Raw genomic sequence first — 20,780 nt, 5'->3', positions numbered from 1 at the left:
GTTTCTACAAGTGAGTTCACCCGGTCAGTTCACCTGTTGATAAATGAAGCTCTGTACGGAGTTTGACTGCTTCCTGTTTCCTATCAGGACGCCTGATCTGGGTTACGACTTTGAAACAAACTCCGGCCGTGCGTTCAACTACTTCACGTACGGGGTGGCGTGTTCGGAGGTGGAGATCGACTGCCTGACCGGAGCTCACAAGGTACAACTTCAAAAAAAAAATCAGAAAATATTGATTAAGGGATCTGTCATAGTTTAAACTGTCCAAATAGATTTTTTTTAAAAAGGAGTCCCACAGGGCTCATTAATAGGCCCCCTGTTTTTTTACTGTATTCACCTTCGATACCATCCTGTTTGTTACCAGATCAAAGTCAAACCAGGCCCTTATTGGCTCAATCAGTCTATAATTAACACTAATTGTTAATTAGTTGGTGTTATTTATCTTAATTGACGCAAAGGGCATATAAGTAAAAAAAAATATTAAAAAATGCACTTCCTCTCAGAATGCCTGCTCTTTTTTGTGTAAATTAAATATTAAAATGTTTATTATAATTGTGTTGTAGAACCTGAGCACCACCATAGTGATGGACGTCGGCCACAGCCTGAACCCAGCCATAGACATCGGGCAGGTGAGTGCATGAATTGTTCCACGATGTTTCGGGGAAGTATAGTACCTGTATAATGACAGTAAAGGATTCTATTCTATTCTAAATTAACGTCTTGTTATTATTATTCTTATGTTGTGTTTAGGTGGAGGGGGCATTCATGCAGGGGGTGGGCCTCTTCACCCTGGAGGAGCTGCATTACTCCCCCCAGGGGGTCCTCCTCACCCGGGGTCCTGGCTCCTATAAGATCCCAGGGTTCGGAGACATTCCCAACAAACTGACGGTTTCTCTGCTGCGAGACGCTCCCAACGACAAGGCCATCTTCGCCTCCAAGGTAACACGTTTACTGCAAGCGCTGCCCGTAGAGCAGGGGGCAAACTCAAGACCTCACTTTCTGTGCCCGCAAGCGCTCTGAAAGAATAAAATGTGTTTATTATACGGTTACATGCCGCTTTACAGAAGCACGTTGCCCATAAACTTCATGTCCCACAATGCATCTCTTTTTGTGACATGCGCACTGAAGAGACCTGCAATTATTTGCTCTAGACTTCTGCTTTCAGACGTAGTTCTTTATGAAGTTATTACCCTATCAGATAATAATCCAATGCAGAGGCAATCATGTAATAGAACACATTCTTTTATACATGTATTTATATCGTCTTAAAGTTACAACCGGCCCTTTGAGTGCAACCTTGATGCTGATGTGGTCGTGATGAAATTGAGTTTGACCCCCCTGACTTAGTCACTTCACTTTAGCTGATATTTATTTTTAACATGCCTCACATTGACTCTCCAGCGACGGCAGACTTCTTTTAAACAAACTCACATTTACTCTACGTGGACAGCTGATATTCGGGACCTTTCTTTCCAACATGTCTCACATGTCTCCCTGCAGGCAGTGGGCGAGCCTCCTTTCTTCCTGGCGGCATCTGTTTTCTATGCCATCAAAGAGGCGGTGAGCGCGGCCCGGGTGGAGTCAGAGCTCAGAGGAGCGTTCAGGCTGGACAGCCCCGCGTCCGCTGAGAGGATCAGGAACGCCTGCTCAGACAGGTTCACACAGCTGGTACACACTCTCTCTGATCTCCAGACATACATCTATCTTAGACAGCATCAGCAGATCACATGTTGCATTTTAGAAAACTATAACAAGATGTTTAGTTTAAATGTAAACAGTGGTAATGTTAAATGTTATTCTTATTTCAAAGTTTTGTAAATGGTTGTTACTGTAGTGCCAGTGACTCTTTGAGAAAAGGTACAGACAGGAAATAGGTATAAATCAGACACATTTAGGCAGGAATCAAGAGTGGGAATCAAGAGTGGGAATCAAGAGTGGGAATTAAGAGTGGGAATTAAGAGTGGGAATTAAGAGTGGGAATCAAGAGTGGGAATTAAGAGTGGGAATCAAGAGTGGGAATTAAGAGTGGGAATCAAGAGTGGGAATCAAGAGTGGGAATCAGGGGCAGGAATCAAGAGTGGGAATCAGGGGCAGGAATCAAGAGTGGGAATCAGGGGCAGGAATCAGGGGCAGGAATCAAGAGTGGGAATCAGGGGCAGGAATCAAGAGTGGGAATCAAGAGTGGGAATCAAGAGTGGGAATTAAGAGTGGGAATCAAGAGTGGGAATTAAGAGTGGGAATCAAGAGTGGGAATCAGGGGCAGGAATCAAGAGTGGGAATCAGGGGCAGGAATCAAGAGTGGGAATCAGGGGCAGGAATCAGGGGCAGGAATCAAGAGTGGGAATCAGGGGCAGGAATCAAGAGTGGGAATCAGGGGCAGGAATCAAGAGTGGGAATTAAGAGTGGGAATCAAGAGTGGGAATCAAGAGTGGGAATCAAGAGTGGGAATTAAGAGTGGGAATCAGGGGCAGGAATCAAGAGTGGGAATCAAGAGTGGGAATCAGGGGCAGGAATCAAGAGTGGGAATCAAGAGTGGGAATTAAGAGTGGGAATCAGGGGCAGGAATCAAGAGTGGGAATCAAGAGTGGGAATCAGGGGCAGGAATCAAGAGTGGGAATCAGAGGCAGGAATCAAGAGTGGGAATCAGGGGCAGGAATCAAGAGTGGGAATCAAGAGTGGGAATCAGGGGCAGGAATCAAGAGTGGGAATCAGGGGCAGGAATCAAGAGTGGGAATCAGGGGTAGGAATCAAGAGTGGGAATCAGGGGCAGGAATCAAGAGTGGGAATCAGGGGTAGGAATCAAGAGTGGGAATCAAGAGTGGGAATCAGGGGCAGGAATCAAGAGTGGGAATCAGGGGCAGGAATCAAGAGTGGGAATCAAGAGTGGGAATCAGGGGCAGGAATCAAGAGTGGGAATCAAGAGTGGGAATCAGGGGCAGGAATCAAGAGTGGGAATCAGGGGCAGGAATCAAGAGTGGGAATCAGGGGCAGGAATCAAGAGTGGGAATCAGGGGTAGGAATCAAGAGTGGGAATCAAGAGTGGGAATCAGGCAGGAATCAAGAGTGGGAATCAAGAGTGGGAATCAGGGGCAGGAATCAAGAGTGGGAATCAAGAGTGGGAATCAGGGGCAGGAATCAAGAGTGGGAATCAGGGGCAGGAATCAAGAGTGGGAATCAGGGGTAGGAATCAAGAGTGGGAATCAGGGGCAGGAATCAAGAGTGGGAATCAAGAGTGGGAATCAGGGGCAGGAATCAAGAGTGGGAATCAGGGGTAGGAATCAGGGGCAGGAATCAAGAGTGGGAATCAGGGGCAGGAATCAAGAGTGGGAATCAGGGGCAGGAATCAGGGGCAGGAATCAAGAGTGGGAATCAGGGGCAGGAATCAGGAGTGGGAATCAGGGGCAGGAATCAGGGGCAGGAATCAAGAGTGGGAATCAAGAGTGGGAATCAGAGGCAGGAATCAAGAGTGGGAATCAGGGGCAGGAATCAAGAGTGGGAATCAAGAGTGGGAATCAGGGGCAGGAATCAAGAGTGGGAATCAGGGGCAGGAATCAAGAGTGGGAATCAGGGGTAGGAATCAAGAGTGGGAATCAGGGGTAGGAATCAAGAGTGGGAATCAGGGGCAGGAATCAAGAGTGGGAATCAGGGGTAGGAATCAAGAGTGGGAATCAAGAGTGGGAATCAGGGGCAGGAATCAAGAGTGGGAATCAGGGGCAGGAATCAAGAGTGGGAATCAAGAGTGGGAATCAGGGGCAGGAATCAAGAGTGGGAATCAGGGGCAGGAATCAAGAGTGGGAATCAGGGGCAGGAATCAAGAGTGGGAATCAGGGGTAGGAATCAAGAGTGGGAATCAAGAGTGGGAATCAGGCAGGAATCAAGAGTGGGAATCAAGAGTGGGAATCAGGGGCAGGAATCAAGAGTGGGAATCAGGGGCAGGAATCAAGAGTGGGAATCAGGGGTAGGAATCAGGGGCAGGAATCAGGGGCAGGAATCAAGAGTGGGAATCAGGGGCAGGAATCAAGAGTGGGAATCAGGGGCAGGAATCAGGGGCAGGAATCAAGAGTGGGAATCAGGGGCAGGAATCAGGGGCAGGAATCAGGAGTGGGAATCAGGGGCAGGAATCAAGAGTGGGAATCAGGGGCAGGAATCAGGGGCAGGAATCAAGAGTGGGAATCAGGGGCAGGAATCAGGAGTGGGAATCAGGGGCAGGAATCAGGGGCAGGAATCAAGAGTGGGAATCAGGGGCAGGAATCAGGGGCAGGAATCAGGAGTGGGAATCAGGGGCAGGAATCAAGAGTGGGAATCAGGGGCAGGAATCAGGGGCAGGAATCAGGAGTGGGAATCAGGGGCAGGAATCAGGGGCAGGAATCAGGAGTGGGAATCAGGGGCAGGAATTAAGAGTGGGAATCAGGGGCAGGAATCAGGGGCAGGAATCAGGAGTGGGAATCAGGGGCAGGAATCAAGAGTGGGAATCAGGGGCAGGAATCAGGGGCAGGAATCAAGAGTGGGAATCAGGGGCAGGAATCAGGGGCAGGAATCAAGAGTGGGAATCAGGGGCAGGAATCAAGAGTGGGAATCAAGAGTGGGAATCAGGGGCAGGAATCAAGAGTGGGAATCAGGGGTAGGAATCAAGAGTGGGAATCAAGAGTGGGAATCAGGGGCAGGAATCAAGAGTGGGAATCAGGGGCAGGAATCAAGAGTGGGAATCAAGAGTGGGAATCAGGGGCAGGAATCAAGAGTGGGAATCAGGGGCAGGAATCAAGAGTGGGAATCAAGAGTGGGAATCAGGGGCAGGAATCAAGAGTGGGAATCAGGGGCAGGAATCAAGAGTGGGAATCAGGGGCAGGAATCAAGAGTGGGAATCAGGGGCAGGAATCAAGAGTGGGAATCAGGGGCAGGAATCAGGGGCAGGAATCAAGAGTGGGAATCAGGGGCAGGAATCAGGGGCAGGAATCAGGAGTGGGAATCAGGGGCAGGAATCAGGGGCAGGAATCAAGAGTGGGAATCAGGGGCAGGAATCAGGGGGAGGAATCAGAGGCAGGAATCAGGGGCAGGAATCAGAGGCAGGAATCAGGGGCAGGAATCAGGGGCAGGAATCAGAGGCAGGAATCAGAGGCAGGAATCAGGGGCAGGAACCAGGGGCAGGAACCAAGAGAGGGATTCAGGGGCAGGAATCAGGGGCAGGAATCAAGAGTGGGATTCAGGGGCAGGAATCAGGGGCAGGAATCAGGAGTGGGAATCAGGGGCAGGAATCAGGGGCAGGAATCAAGAGTGGGAATCAGGGGCAGGAATCAGGGGGAGGAATCAGAGGCAGGAATCAGGGGCAGGAATCAGAGGCAGGAATCAGGGGCAGGAATCAGGGGCAGGAATCAGAGGCAGGAATCAGGGGCAGGAACCAGGGGCAGGAACCAAGAGAGGGATTCAGGGGCAGGAATCAGGGGCAGGAATCAAGAGTGGGATTCAGGGGCAGGAATCAAGGGCAGGAATCAAGAGTGGGAATCAGGGGCAGGAATCAGGGGGAGGAATCAGAGGCAGGAATCAGGGGCAGGAATCAGGGGCAGGAATCAGAGGCAGGAATCAGGGGCAGGAATCAGGGGCAGGAATCAGAGGCAGGAATCAGGGGCAGGAATCAGGGGCAGGAATCATGGGCAGGAATCAGAGGCAGGAATCAGGGGCAGGAACCAGGGGCAGGAACCAAGAGAGGGATTCAGGGGCAGGAATCAGGGGCAGGAATCAAGAGTGGGATTCAGGGGCAGGAATCAAGGGCAGGAATCAAGAGTGGGAATCAGGGGCAGGAATCAGGGGGAGGAATCAGAGGCAGGAATCAGGGGCAGGAATCAGGGGCAGGAATCAGAGGCAGGAATCAGGGGCAGGAATCAGGGGCAGGAATCAGAGGCAGGAATCAGGGGCAGGAATCAGGGGCAGGAATCAGAGGCAGGAATCATGGGCAGGAATCAGGGGCAGGAATCAGGGGCAGGAATCAGAGGCAGGAATCAGGGGCAGGAATCAGGGGCAGGAATCAGGGGCAGGAATCAGGGGCAGGAATCAGGGGCAGGAATCAGAGGCAGGAATCATGGGCAGGAATCAGAGGCAGGAATCATGGGCAGGAATCAGAGGCAGGAATCATGGGCAGGAATCAGAGGCAGGAATCAGGGGCAGGAACCAAGAGAGGGATTCAGGGGCAGGAATCAAGGGCAGGAATCAAGAGTGGGATTCAAGGGCAGGAATCAGGAGTAAATGAGGCCTGAATCTGCCTCTAAACACACAGAAAGTCAAAGCCTGGCTCTTGTGATCGTGCCTCGGCTGTCTGATTGAAAGGTTGTTTCTCACACACGTCTTATGTGTCTGCGTTGCAGTGTCCTCCTGCAGAGCCCGGCTCCTTCACACCGTGGTCTGTTCAGGTGTGATCCTCTGAAACACTACAGAGACCAAAGAAACGAGACATCTTCAGGATTACAGCTGCTGCTAAAGGAATCACCTTATAATCCTAATATATATACATAACATTCATAGTAAAGCTTTAACATGATTATCTAACTTACTCTGTGAAATCAAACGTCATTATTTCAATTGTTTACCCTGATTGGTGCTGCACTCTAACCTCATACGATTCAATAACCACTATTATATTGAGATGTTGCATTCATGAAATAAAACCCACAGAAACCCGGTTTGCTGCACGTTTATTTCTGCAGAAACACACCGTCATATTGATTCTACAGCTTTTAAACAACCTCGCATTTCCTCTACGGACAAACTTTATTAGCATTTAGCTCTAGTGTTGTTTAGAGGCAACTACCGGAAGACAGAGAAGAAGAACAGACTGCGTGATGTAAACAAACAACCGCGTGTGCGTTCCATTTTCAATCTCGTTCATCGAAAAAAAAAAATGTGCGGTCCTGGAGCTATCAGCCATTGGACGGTTGCTTGTGGAAGACATTCTCAAGAGGCGGAAGAGAAACCGCACTAAATGGGTGAAAGCATGGATACTGCAGAGAGAAGCTCATGGGGCTTTCCCGAACCTGTGTGTGAGCTGGAGTTAAAGTGGACCTATCATGCTATATTTAAATGATATATTGTAGGGCCATACCTATATAAGGTATATTTAAACGTTTCTGTTTTCAAAATACCAAACAGATCATGCATTTTATTCATGCCTCATTTCGGTCTATGTGCTGTTTGCTGTCTACGGGCTGATTCTGTGAGCTGCAGCTGACCACGCCCCCCTGCAGGAGAGAGGGGCGTGACACGGCCCCGGCACGAGCGTCATGTCACCATGCTTGCTGTGATTAAGAGTGCAGAATAAACATGTTATCTCAGAGCCACGCATGTGTTCAAGCATATCACGAATTTGATCCAGAATCTGACCCTGGAGAAGCGGAGGTTTCGGTGGAGGTGCAAACGTCTCGGTTGCAGCAGGACGTTTCTGAATGGTTAGTTGACAAGCTGTTGTCCCTATTTATTTTTATGTGAACTCTGTTTGTTACGATGCTTGCTACTTATTCCGTTTCCATTCATATTTTGGCTAATTAGCAAGAATGCAATGTGTACAGTTTGTAACATAGAGTTTGTAACGCTAAAACAGCGGTCCATATATATTTTTACATAGGCAGACATTCATCTTTTCAGCATATATATCCAATGGCCTCATTGCGTTTATGAATAATATACAGTCCTTTTCTTCCAACATCGTGCAACAACTGTTACTGTTGGAAAGTTCAATCACTTAGGGTCATAACAAGTATGACTCCAGATGCTTGAACACCTCAGTTGTCAGCAATGTGTGTATCTTCATGTGTTTTTAAAAGCTCAGTTATTGACTTCTTTCTACAGGTGTGCAAATTCTGCGCGGCTTTTTCCTGTTCAGTTCGGAACTCATCACTCCAATCATCCAGAGGGGAAAAACACCAGCTACCGGGACTGTATCTCCGTGGGAACACGTCTGATGTTACGCTGTGATCTTTGGCAACAGGTATGCTAAAGATGTGGCGATATTTGAAACGGCAGCACTTTGTGCTTTAGTAAGTAGTAATACCGCAGCGTAGGTAGATGTACTCGTGTCAGTGCTTGGTAGCTTGAGAATTTACCAAGGGATCAATAAAGCGTTATCTTCTTCCTATAATAATGCATATTAAAATACTTCTAGGCAGATTGAGGAGGAGAATGAACAGAGAAACATCTGAATAATAATAATAATAACTTTATTTGTATCGCACCTTTCATACAGGGGATGGCAGTTCAAAGTGCTTTACATCAGTGAGCAATAAGATATCAGTGTAAAACAAGCAGCAAGAGCAAAGCATCAAATAATGCAGATATGATATATATATTATATTATATCTATATATATATAGATATAATATAATATATTTATATTATATCTATATATACAGTATGTCTCACTTATTCTGACAATGTACTTAACCCTAAATAAAAGAACCCAATAAAAAGAGTTGTTAAATAATAGTGAAGTCACGTTGTCATAACAATAACTCATCTCTCTCTGTTTTTTTGTGTTCTTTTTCTGCTTTGCCAAACGCCACTGTGTGAAGTGTCCTATTAGAGTTGCCGTATGGAGTTGTCCAGTATGGCGGACCATCTCGCACATGCGCAGTACAGATCGGGCAGGGGGGCAGATCGGCAACAGCGATAATTATCGGGCAGTGACAGCCGTGCCTGGTAACAGCGGTTACACCCCACACACACACACACACACACACACACACACACACACACACACACACACACACACACACACACACACACACACACACACACACACACACACACACACACACACACACACACACACACACACACACACACACACACACACACACATGGCAACAGCAGTAATTAAAGTTTAAAGTCTCAAAAATGCTACAACTACTGTCACAAACTGGATGAATGTGAAGTATTTCCTTAAAGGAGGATGAAAGCGTAACTAAGGAGCTCTATGGAGTGACTTTATTGGTTATTGGACTCAGGATTAATGAATTTGGATGCCCGCTGTATCAAGAAATTAAAGGACGGCGCAAGTGGAAACAATTCACAAAGGGATTCAACTGTTTAAAACACATGCTCAAAGCAGAGTCCTGCACGGGTCTGATTTTCAAGACCCGCACCCGCGACGTGCAATACCGAACCCGCCCCGCTACCCGCACATATTGCCAATAGTTCCGCAACCCGACCCGAACCCGCATATATATGAGCAGTGAAAACGTGCAATTATTAACACGCAGTTGCATATTTGTCTCAAAAAGCCTGGGATGTTGGTTATTCTCTCCGTCTAGGATGACACCAAAAGCCTCCCAGACGTTGGGTTTCGCTCTTGAAGAAGAGTTATTGAAAATGCTGCATTCTCAGAGAGCTTCACCTCAGCCAATCAGAATGTGGTGCGCTCAGCAGCAGATTGATACGCTGCAGAGGTTATGAATATGCTCGGTCCCGCGGAGGAGAGGTCTGAGGATTTAAACATTAAACTAAATTATTATTATTTAAATATATTTATTATGCAACACCCGCAACCCGACCCGCATCATCTTTGTTTTACCCAGAACCGAACCCGGAAAAAAGTGTTTGAAAAAATACCACCCGCGAATCACCTTTTTTGCGGGTCACCCGTCGGGTACCCGCGGATACCCGACCCGATGCAGGACTCTGGCTCAAAGTAAGCCGGATTTTGGCGATGTGTTTATGTGGATTCAAAAATCATAAATAATCGACAAAATGGAGGAGACCGATCTGATCGGAGCAACTGTGACAAATAATCCAACTGAGACCGACACTTTACGCGCAGAAGAAACATTTATATTAAAGAAAAAATGATACATTTCTGTCTTTGTATGCTTTTATTAGCTACTAACTTGCAAATGTATGCATCATATTTATTTCAAATGTCGAAGACCAGGACACTTCAAAAGAATATACTATGTCTCATAAATAAATGGTAATATGGTTGCATAGGCCTGTATAAAACAAAAATGAAAAACTGGCATATTAAGCAGGTAAATCAAATGCTTGTCTGCCATGGAACAGGTAGCAGAGAGAAGACGAGGTTCAAGTAGGTTCATTAATGTGAACCTTGGGCTTGCACGCCCCCAGCCAGGGATGGAATGTCCGGTGTAATGTGAGTGACAGCCAGTCTAAAGTCGTTGTGAACGTCCAGTGTGTTGCGTGCTTTTGTTTTGATGGCAACAAGTGCGCTGAAGGCTGTTTCCGATAGATATGTCGTACTGAATGGGAGTATAATCCTGGTCGTGGCATGCAGTGTGATCTTTGGAGCGAGGCTTGGTTCTTTGAGAATCCAAAACTTTTTAAATCCTTTTTCCTGGAAGTATTTCTTTGACAGCGAGTCAGCTTGGATGTCGGTGAGCTCATCTTCGTAATCCAGGTATTCCACATCCTCAACTTTGGCAATAAAGGGATCTAAAACCCACAATTCCTTGGAGACATACTCGTCTATGTCAGCGAACCGTGATTGCATTTCCGTTTGCAGTGCGTTCATATGGTGGATGAACTCGCGACGTACAGACACAGGCACCGTTTCAGGATTGTTTTGGGATTGTTTCAGCAGTAGTGGAAACTGTTGCAGCTCCCCCCTCTCCATTTTCCCGACCCTGTACTCCAGTTTGCGCACAAATGCATCATTGGAGAATGTTGGACTCCACGCCTTGCAGACGCTTGTTTGTTTCATTGTAGAGACTGAAGATGTCGGCCAGGTATGCTGTTTTAATCCAGAATGACTCAGTCACTTGCTCTGACAGTGCGCGGTTACGAGTTTGTAGAAACTCTTCCATTTTTTCCTTCAGTTCTACAAAGTGTGCCAGCACTCGGCCGCGTGAGAGCCAGCGCACCTCGGTGTGCAGGAGGAGGGTTTGGCGCGCTTCATCCTCGCACAAGTCTGCGAATAGACGCTTGTTGGTGGGGCGACCTTTGATGAAATTGACTATTTGAATAACAGTTGAGAGTGTTTCGCTGAGGTCTTCTGACAGTTTCTTGCTGGCCAGGGCCTGGCGATGTATCACACAGTGAAATATTGTGCAGTGTGGGGCATTTTCTTTCAAGCGACTGTTAAATCCCTTGTTTTTCCCCATCATTGAGGCAGCTCCGTCTGTGCAACATGCAACTCAATTCTCATAGGGAAGCTTGTGGGATGAGAGGTAAGAATCCACTGCAGTAAAAATGTCCTCACCCCGGGTGGTAGTGGTAAGGTTGACTGACATAAGAATGTCCTGCTTCAAATCTACCCCATCGATATATTGCACATAAACGATCAGCACAGCCTCGTCTGCTACAGTTGTGGTTTCATCAAGTTGTATGGCAAATGGCCCCTTTCCAAGCTTTTCGAGCAGCTGCAGCTCGCAGTTACTTGCCATCTTGTCAATTCTGTCTTTCACCGTATTGTTTGACAGTGGTACAGTTTTTAGCTTCTCCGCCACCTGCGGGCCGCACAGTTTCTCAGCCATCTTAATGCAAGCTGGCTTAATGAGCTGCTCGCCAATGTTGTGCGGTTTCTTTGCCTTTGCTATTAAAAGTGCACATTCAAAAGAGGCCTCGCTGCCAGCCCTAACAAACGCTGTTCTAATATCCATTGGCTTGTTTAGCTTTGCAAGGTGTTTCTTTATGAAAAAGTCCCGATCACGCCCGACTGTTTCTGGGTGCATGGTCTGTTGGTCTCTCTTCATTTTGCTGGGTTTCATGCTTTCGTTGGCTAGCTTCTCTCTGTATATCACACACTCTGGGCGGGTTTTGTCCGTTCCCTCCATGAAACCGAAGTTAAGATAGCTCTCTAGGTAGGTCCTCATTTTCTTTTTGATTGCAGATGAGCTGTCATCTCCTTTACTGTTATTATTATGAAAGCTGACACAGTAACGTCAATGTTGGCGCCAATCGGAGGAGTATCAGATGAATTTTTTGAATTTTAATTTTAGTTAATCAATTAATTTCTATATTTTATTGTAATATAGACAAAGCTTTTAGCGCCAATCATGTATTGCGTTACAATAAGTAAAAAAAATGATACGTAAAAAAAAAATTATATGTACATTTTTTTAATTTTTTTATTCTAAATATGATATTAGGCCTCAAATCATCTGAGGTCTGGCGCCCCCCCTGCGATCTTTGGCGACCCCCCAGGGGGAACCACTGGCATAGAGTATGTATTGAAACTGTAGGGGAGATGCAGTATGATGAAAGAAAGGTTGCTTTTTAATTAAATGTTGGAATCATTCCTGTTTTATCTCAGTTCACCTTCAAAGCCAGCTTTGTTGAGATATACAGCGAGACCCTGAGAGACCTCCTCTACACCGGCAAGGCCCTCAAGAGGCCCGAGCGTGAGATCAGGAGGTCCACACATGACGAGGTGAAGATCACCAGCCTCACATATGAGAAGGTGGTCACCGAGGACCAGGTGCGCCAGGCAGTTATCTAAGTTCATTCACCGGTTCAAATGAGAATGAAGAAAGTATGATCGGTATTTCAATGAACTGCTTGCACACCATGTCATCCGTGCAATCGTTAATGAAGCGGCCTCAGGCTGATGCTGTGAGCGTCTCCCCAGAGCTGGACAGCTCTGGAGAGACGCTCAGCTCGCTAAGGTTTGCCAGCAAGGTACCTGTGAAATATGGCTGCTCAATGTCTTAATGCACAACTTCACCATATTAATGCTCTGGTGTGTAACTCCAGATGTCAGAAATGTCTTGTATGGTTTTGTCCTCAGCATGTTCTCCAAGTGATTTGATAATTGATCGTGAAAGATAACTGAAAATGCAGTAGTTCTTAAATAGACCAAAATGTATCGGAGCTTTATTTTTGAAAGAAATTTTGTTTTAACAAAATTACTCTTGAAATTCATTTGTAACCATGAAAAGAAAAGGGAAACAAATGTGGAAATTAAAGTGAAGTTATTAAAAGAATAAATAAGTAAATGGATCATTTTGGGAAAATAAAGAGAAATAATAATACTAAACGAGTAAATAAAAATGGGGATATTTTACGTGAAATAATTCAATAAAAGAGCGGGAATACAAAGAGACCAACATCAAATAAATACATTGTTATATAAAGAGAGAGAAATGTTTTATAATTGTGTCGTAACTACGACTGTGATTTTTGACATTTATTTTGTTGCATTCTCTCTTCACAGGTCAACCAGCTCTGCCTGACCAGGTCTGGATGTTGGCCAACATTTCCTTGAAATGTAATGTATAATAAACTATAATATATAAAACAATAAATGAATCAGATTTGTTTTGTATTTAATCAAATATCAGTTTCACAATAAAAGGATATATTCAGTCTGAGGTGTTTTACCGCAGCGGGGCGCTAACAGTTAGCCTGTTCTTCTTCTGTGGTTTCCCTCAGGGTCACATCAAAGGCTACATCTCCCAGCAGCACCAGAAGCTCGTGGTCAGTAAACAGAACCCGTTTCCTGCTCTGTCCTCCGTCTCATAGACTACATCACCCACAATCCCCTCTGCTCTGTCCTCCGTCTCATAGACTATGTCACCCACAATTCCCTCTGCTCTGTCCTCCATCTCATAGACTACATCACCCACAATCCCCTCTGCTCGGTCCTCCGTCTCATAGACTATGTCACCCACAATTCCCTCTGCTCTGTCCTCCGTCTCATAGACTACATCACCCACAATCCCCTCTGCTCGGTCCTCCGTCTCATAGACTATGTCACCCACAATTCCCTCTGCTCTGTCCTCCATCTCATAGACTACGTCACCCACAATCCCCTCTGCTCTGTCCTCCATCTTATGGACTACATCACCCACAATCCCCTCTGCTCTGTCCTCCGTCTCATAGACTATGTCACCCACAATTCCCTCTGCTCTGTCCTCCATCTCATAGACTACGTTGCCCACAATCCCCTCTGCTCTGTCCTCCGTCTCATAGACTACGTCACCCACAATCCCCTCTGCTCTGTCCTCCGTCTCATAGACTACATCACCCACAATCCCCTCTGCTCTGTCTTCCGTCTCATAGACTATGTCACCCACAATTCCCTCTGCTCTGTCCTCCATCTCATAGACTACGTCACCCACAATCCCCTCTGCTCGGTCCTCCGTCTCATAGACTATGTCACCCACAATTCCCTCTGCTCTGTCCTCCATCTCATAGACTACGTCACCCACAATCCCCTCTGCTCTGTCCTCCATCTTATGGACTACATCACCCACAATCCCCTCTGCTCTGTCCTCCGTCTCATAGACTATGTCACCCACAATCCCCTCTGCTCTGTCCTCCATCTCATAGACTACGTTGCCCACAATCCCCTCTGCTCTGTCCTCCGTCTCATAGACTGCGTCACCCACAATCCCCTCTGCTCTGTCCTCCGTCTCATAGACTACATCACCCACAATCCCCTCTGCTCTGTCTTCCGTCTCATAGACCAGTGGTTCCCAACCGGTGTGCCGCGGCACACTGGGGTGCCGCGAGCACTGTCCAAGTGTGCCGCAAAAAAACGTATTTTTATGTTCCTCATTTTTTCTCACTTAATAAACTTCACTTCATATACACTTTATTTTATTACATGTACAATGGAGTTCATAAGCTAATAAAACATATTGCTCAGATTTAGAAATATTAAACAGCTTAAATTCTCATAATTCACGTCAGCCGTCATTGTTTACGGTGTGCAGAGCAGCTTTTTATCCTCGCGCCAAATAATTTCAAGATGGACCGTTACGTAGTGACAATAAATAAAGAAGCAACCCAGCCCTCAACAACACAGGCAGGGATGACAGAACATGATGGAACAGCAGTGCAAAAGAAGTCTAAGATAACATTAATATCAGCCACAAGTTTAAACAGCAGAGCTCAGGATGAACTCGCAGAGCTATCTATGGACCGCTCCCTGAAACTGAAGCACGGGGAACTACGTCTGGATATATTTTGGCTGCTTGTGGGACACGAGTACCCATCCCTCTCAGAGAGTGCCATCAAGGTGCTTTTACAGTTTCCAACCTCCTACTTGTGCGAGCTGGCGTTTTCCTCCCTCGCATATGTCAAAAACAAGACCCGGACCCGGCTGTCAGTGGAGCAGGACCTCCGCGTTGCGCTGTCCTCTATCCCCCCACGCATCAAGAGACTCTGCTCACAAAAGCAGGCACAAGTGTCGCACTAGCACCGTGTAACGGTCTGAGAAATGTTTATGTTTGGATGTTAATTTGTGTGCCTTTCTTATAAATGTATGATTTATGATTTTGTCAATCAGTATTATCTGGATAGCGAAATGCAGAATGTTTCATATTTGGGATGTGGTTGATGAGTCACATGACCACAGTCAGGTCAGAGGGCATTGTTTCATCCCTCCAATTCTATTAAGTTATTATTTAATCTAAGTGATCATAGGCCTGCCTCTTTTGAAATCCAAATGTCAAATAATAACTGTATTGATATGTATTCGTGTTTTTACAAAGGTAGGCCTACTATTTTCAGCCAAAACAAAAGAGCCTACTTAGTAGGCCTGTTTATAATATTGAATTCATCATAGAAATGGTGCTGACATTTTTAGTCTGGTTCTTGTTATTATGTGTGAATACATTATTTGTTCTATAAAATATTCTATTCAATTAAATACACATTTAAAAACCAATTTATGGTGTATTTATGGTTTTTAGTTTAAGCTCTGAAGTGGTTTTTAAATCTACAAAAAGTTGGGGTGCCTTGGGGTCGAGAAATATTTTCATGGGTGCCTTGGTAAAAAAAAGGTTGGGAACCACTGTCATAGACTACATCAACCCGGAATCCCCTCTGCTCTGTCCTCCCTCTCATAGACTACATCACCCACAATCCCCTCTGCTCTGTCCTCCGTCTCATAGACTACGTTGCCCACAATCCCCTCTGCTCAAACATTCTTTATTTTGTACCGGAAACCTTTTAATGTTGAATAAAAACTGAATCTGTTTGTAGAGCGTGTCCCGTCTCTCTTTATTAACACTAACCTGAGTAACACTGGAGCTGGTGCATTGTGGGTATTGTGGTCTTTACTGGGTATTTATCAAAAATATATATAGAAAATGGTGAAGGTTTGTTTAAGAGAAGGCTGTTCCTTGTAGTGGCAATTTCTTATATTGCTTTATATGGTACAACCAAATGATGATATTATGCTGAGAAACTGTTTGGTCAGCTCGACCTGTTGTACCACACGGTAGCTTCCTGCCAAGGTCGTACCTGGAGAATGCGGCTCTCCCTATGAGAGCATTGCAAGATAACAGTCAGGAGAAAGAGTTATCTCTTTCTCTTCTCTGCACAGCAACAGTCCTCTATAAAACACCCACTGTGTCCACTCCTTCAAACGACTCTGTACTTTGCATGACCGTACCTACAAGCTTGTATAAAGAACTACTAAGACAACTCTGTTTGCTTTCACCTGTTTATTATTGATTACTCTAATTGTACATCTTTACAGTATTGACAAGGTTAAAATATCCACGACATCCTGTAATGACAGTTCACATTTGTGCTATTTACCCATTAACCAGCATAATAACGGATTTGGTAAACTGAACAGGGAGCCGCCAGCCCGAAAATAAGTTTGCTCTAAAATTATATTAATAAATTACTATTATCATTATTATAAGGTAGACAATAAATGGCAAAGATAGGTAGTGTGGTGATTGACATTATTCACCCGCGGATCTATGGGTTGAGGTATTTTTTTGCACGGACATTTGAGTGAGCCGGACTTCCTGTTTCCGCCGGTCTTCGCTTCCCGGGCTTGAAGTGTTTACATGTGTTTTCAGATGCTTAATAAAAGTCTAGCTTGTACCTTCGATACCCCGCCTCCGACTCCCGTCTCTCGGCACCACATTGGTGACCCCGACGTAAGTCTTGTTGAAGGATCCGAGACTGAACCGAGCATGGCAAGTAACACCGTTTTTTTCAAACTGCCGGAGTTTTGGGAGACATCTGCGGCTGCATGGTTCGCCCAGGCGGAGGCTCAGTTCACCCTCCGCGGAGTGACTGTCGACGCAGCACGCTATTTTCACGTCGTTTCGGCGCTGGGGAGCTCCACTGCGACACGGACGGTGGGCTTTATTACATCTCCTCCTGCCCAGGATGAATATGCAGCGTTCAAGGCTTTCCTGCTAGAGACTTTCGAGCTGTCACGGTCGGAACGGGCCCGACGCCTGCTCGCTATTCATAGCTTGGGGGACAGCAAGCCTTCTGTCCACATGGAGATGATGCTCAGCCTGCTGGGTACGGAAGAACCTCATGTTTTGTTCATAGAACTGTTTCTTCAGCACATGCCGCCGCATGTACAGACAGCGCTCGCTAACACGGCTATCACTGAGCCCCGCGCTTTGGCCGAAGAAGCTGACCGGTTCTTCCTGGCAACACAGCGTTTTACCCCGGAGGTGCTGGCCCGACACGCAGCGGCACCTTCCCTGGTACAGGCATGCCACCTAGCAGAAGCTCTGGGGCTGACGTCAGCAACTCCAGCCCTGGCCTGTGTTATTACCATGCACGCTACGGGGCGAAAGCGAAGATGTGCCGGCCCCCCTGGACCTACAAGGTAACGGGAAACGGCCTGCGCTCGGTAGTGGCCGCGAGCGTGGGCACATCCAACCGGCTCCTGTTCATCAGGGACACCCTCTCTGGTCGCAGACTCCTTTGTGACACAGGAGCCCAGCGGAGCGTCCTGCCGACTACCGCCGCCCTAACGACGCCACTACGCCAGACCGCTAACCGGTCCCTCACATCCAGGGCTTCTTTGCACACCTGGCGGGCAAGCTGGTTTTCTCCAAGGTGGATCTGGTGCGGGGCTACCACCAGGTGCCGGTGCACCCCTCGGACGTCCCCAAAACTGCGGTAATTACACCGTTTGGGCTTTTCGAGTTCCTGCGTATGCCGTTTAGACTTAAGAACGCAGCTAGGTCCTTTCAGCGGCTGATGGATTCAGCGCTCAGAGACATGCCATTCATCTTCATCTATTTAGACGACATCCTGGTCGCCAGCTCCTCCTCCGAAGAGCACCAGGCACATCGCCGAGCCTGGCGCCGATCCGTTTTTCGAGGCGGTTCACAATCTTTCCCACCCCGGTAGGAAGCTGTCCGTGAAGTTGTTGTCAAAGAAGTTTGTGTGGCAGGGGCTTAAGAAGGACGTGAGGTCCTGGGTCGACTTGTGCGTGGCCTGTCAACAGGCCAAAGTCCAGCGCCATACTAGGGCTTCTTTTGAACTTTTTGCGGTTCCTGAGAGGTTTGACCATGTCAATGTCGACCTCGTGGGTCCGCTTCCGCCCTCTCACGGTTTCACCTACCTGTTTACGATGGTGGACAGGACGACCCGCTGGCCCGAGGCCGCTCCCCTCGCCTCGACGTCAGCTTTCGACGTCGCCCGTGCTTTCATCGGCACGTGGGTGGCACGCTGTGGGACCCCGTCTTACCTCTCCTCTGACCACGGTTCTCAGTTCACCTCGGAGCTGTGGAACGCTGTTGCTGTGGGTTTGGGGGTCAAACCGCACCGCACCTAGGCTAACGGATTGAGTGAGTGGTTTCACCGGTCCATGAAGGCGTCACTGCGTACGGCAACTGGGTGGATTAGCTCCCGTGAGTTATGCTTGGCCTCAGGTGTGCCCCCAAAGAAGACCTGCAGTCCTCGTCGGCGGAGCTTGTCTATGGCCAGACGCTACGGGTCCCCGGGAATTCATTCCCACCGCCACTGTGCCCTGGTCTGCGGCCGGGCAGCACTCCTCCCTGCTTGAGACCGCCAGGACATTCGCGCCCGTCCCCACGTCGCAGCACAGCAACCCAGTTTTCCGGGTGTCCCCCGGATTACGGTTGGCGGATTTCGTTTTTATTCACCATGACGCCCACCGCGGTCCCCTGCGGCCCTCTTACGACGGTCCGTTCAGGGTCATACGTCACCGGGACAAGAGCCTGGTGGTGGACATTGGTGGCAGGCCTGAGACTGTGTCCGTTGATCGGATTAAGCCTGCTCACGTGGACGTTTCCAGGCCGTAATTGAGAATGCAGTTTTAGTTCTGTGGGAACTACATTTTTAGGAGACAGGGTTGCAGAGCCCCATTTCTTTTAGGGTTTCCCACACATAGAATATACTTGGGCGGGTCACCCAGTAATATTAACGACCCATTTCGTTTTTTAAAATTAATTAATTAAATTATTATTATGGAGAGGAGGGAGAGGGGGGAGAGGAGGAGAGGAGGAGAGGAGGAGAGGGGGGAGTGGAGGGAGAGGGGGGAGGAGAGGAGGGAGAGGGGGGAGTAGGGGGAGAGGGGGAGAGAAGGGAGAGGAGGAGAAGAGAGAGAGGAGGGAGAGGGCGGGAGAGGAAAGAGACAGAAGAGGCTGATTCAGGAGCACAGACACACTCACAACTATAAATGAACCAAAAATAAATAAACAAACAAGTTTCAGTGTCTTTTAATATTGAGAATGGGATGTTATTGGTTATGGCCATGATTTTATGATAATTGAAATGTATCCAGTTCTGTTTCATATAGGTTTTTCCATGGATCTAGTCTCTTTATTTCCCCCTCAAAGTGCACCAGATTGATGCATTTAACTCCAACATTAAAAACATATCTTACCGGGGGAGCCCACGGACCCCCCTAGAGGATTTGAGTCCACCCCCACTTAGAATCACATTGATAGGTTCCTAAATACATTTACCATTTGTTTGAAATATTAACCCATGTCCATATGTTTATTTGTGGGTAGTAGATTTAAATGATAGTGCTCTCACTATGGGCCCTGCCTGTACCTGTTCGCTCTGCCATCGCGTGAAGGGTCTGCTAACAAGCGACCAACAGAAAGGTTCATGTTGCTGCACGTCACAAAGGCACGTCACCTCGACCCGTGATGGTGAACACGAATCAATAGATTAAATGTCGTGACTATAACACGAAATGCCGTGAGACTGGGTTGCCTCTCCATGTTGACGATGTGTGTCTGTCTGTTCGTCTGTTTGTCCTCCAGGTGATGGAGCGCACTCTCTTCCACATGGAGAACTCTGACCAACATTAGAGGCCGTGGCTTCCTGTGTAAAACCAACCTGCCTTCAAACACCGCCTTCAGAGGCTTCGGAGGACCTCAAGGGATGATGGTGATGGAGAACTGGATCACTGACGTGGCTCAGAGCCTGGGGAAGCCTTCTGATGAAGTACGTGAGGAGAGGAGCGAATGTTGGGCTATAAAGGAACTACAGCACGGTCACATGACTTCACGTCACCACCGCTAAGCTAAAGGAGGCTAATGTTGGGCTATAAAGGAACTACAGAACGGTCACATGACTTCACGTCACCACCGCTAAGCTAAAGGAGGCTAATGTTGGGCTATAAAGGAACTACAGAACGGTCACATGACTTCACGTCACCACCGCTAAACTAAAGGAGGCTAATGTTGGGCTATAAAGGAACTACAGCACGGTCACATGACTTCACGTCACCACCGCTAAACTAAAGGAGGCTAATGTTGGGCTATAAAGGAACTACAGCACGGTCACATGACTTCACGTCACCACCGCTAAGCTAAAGGAGGCTAATGTTGAGCTATAAAGGAACTACAGCACGGTCACATGACTTCACGTCACCACCGCTAAGCTAAAGGAGGCTAATGTTGGGCTATAAAGGAACTACAGCACGGTCACATGACTTCACGTGACCACCGCTAAGCTAAAGGAGGCTAATGTTGGGCTATAAAGGAACTACAGCACGGTCACATGACTTCACGTCACCACCGCTAAGCTAAAGGAGGCTAATGTTGGGCTATAAAGGAACTACAGCACGGTCACATGACTTCACGTCACCA

General features: G+C 47.3%; 1 protein-coding gene across 1 annotated transcript in view; it reads left to right on the top strand.

Annotated features, from left to right (window-relative positions):
* Window positions 1–6,670, top strand: part of xdh (xanthine dehydrogenase) — a 49,814-nt gene extending 43,144 nt beyond the window's left edge. Inside the window, exons 28-33 of the mRNA XM_079669990.1 lie at window positions 1–10; window positions 88–202; window positions 564–629; window positions 751–939; window positions 1,501–1,668; window positions 6,357–6,670. The exon at window positions 1–10 is cut by the window's left edge and continues 43 nt beyond it. Of these exons, the coding sequence (XP_079526116.1) occupies window positions 1–10; window positions 88–202; window positions 564–629; window positions 751–939; window positions 1,501–1,668; window positions 6,357–6,407 (599 nt within the window). The 3' untranslated portion in view covers window positions 6,408–6,670. The remainder of the gene's footprint in view (window positions 11–87; window positions 203–563; window positions 630–750; window positions 940–1,500; window positions 1,669–6,356) is intronic.
* The last annotated feature ends 14,110 nt before the right edge of the window (window positions 6,671–20,780 follow it).

The sequence above is a fragment of the Notothenia rossii genome (genome assembly GCF_949606895.1).
Source record: "Notothenia rossii genome assembly, chromosome: 3".
Classification (NCBI taxonomy): Eukaryota; Metazoa; Chordata; class Actinopteri; order Perciformes; family Nototheniidae; genus Notothenia; species Notothenia rossii.
The sequence above is the reverse complement of the archived record's forward strand: the minus strand, read 5'-3'. Positions and strand labels throughout refer to the sequence as shown.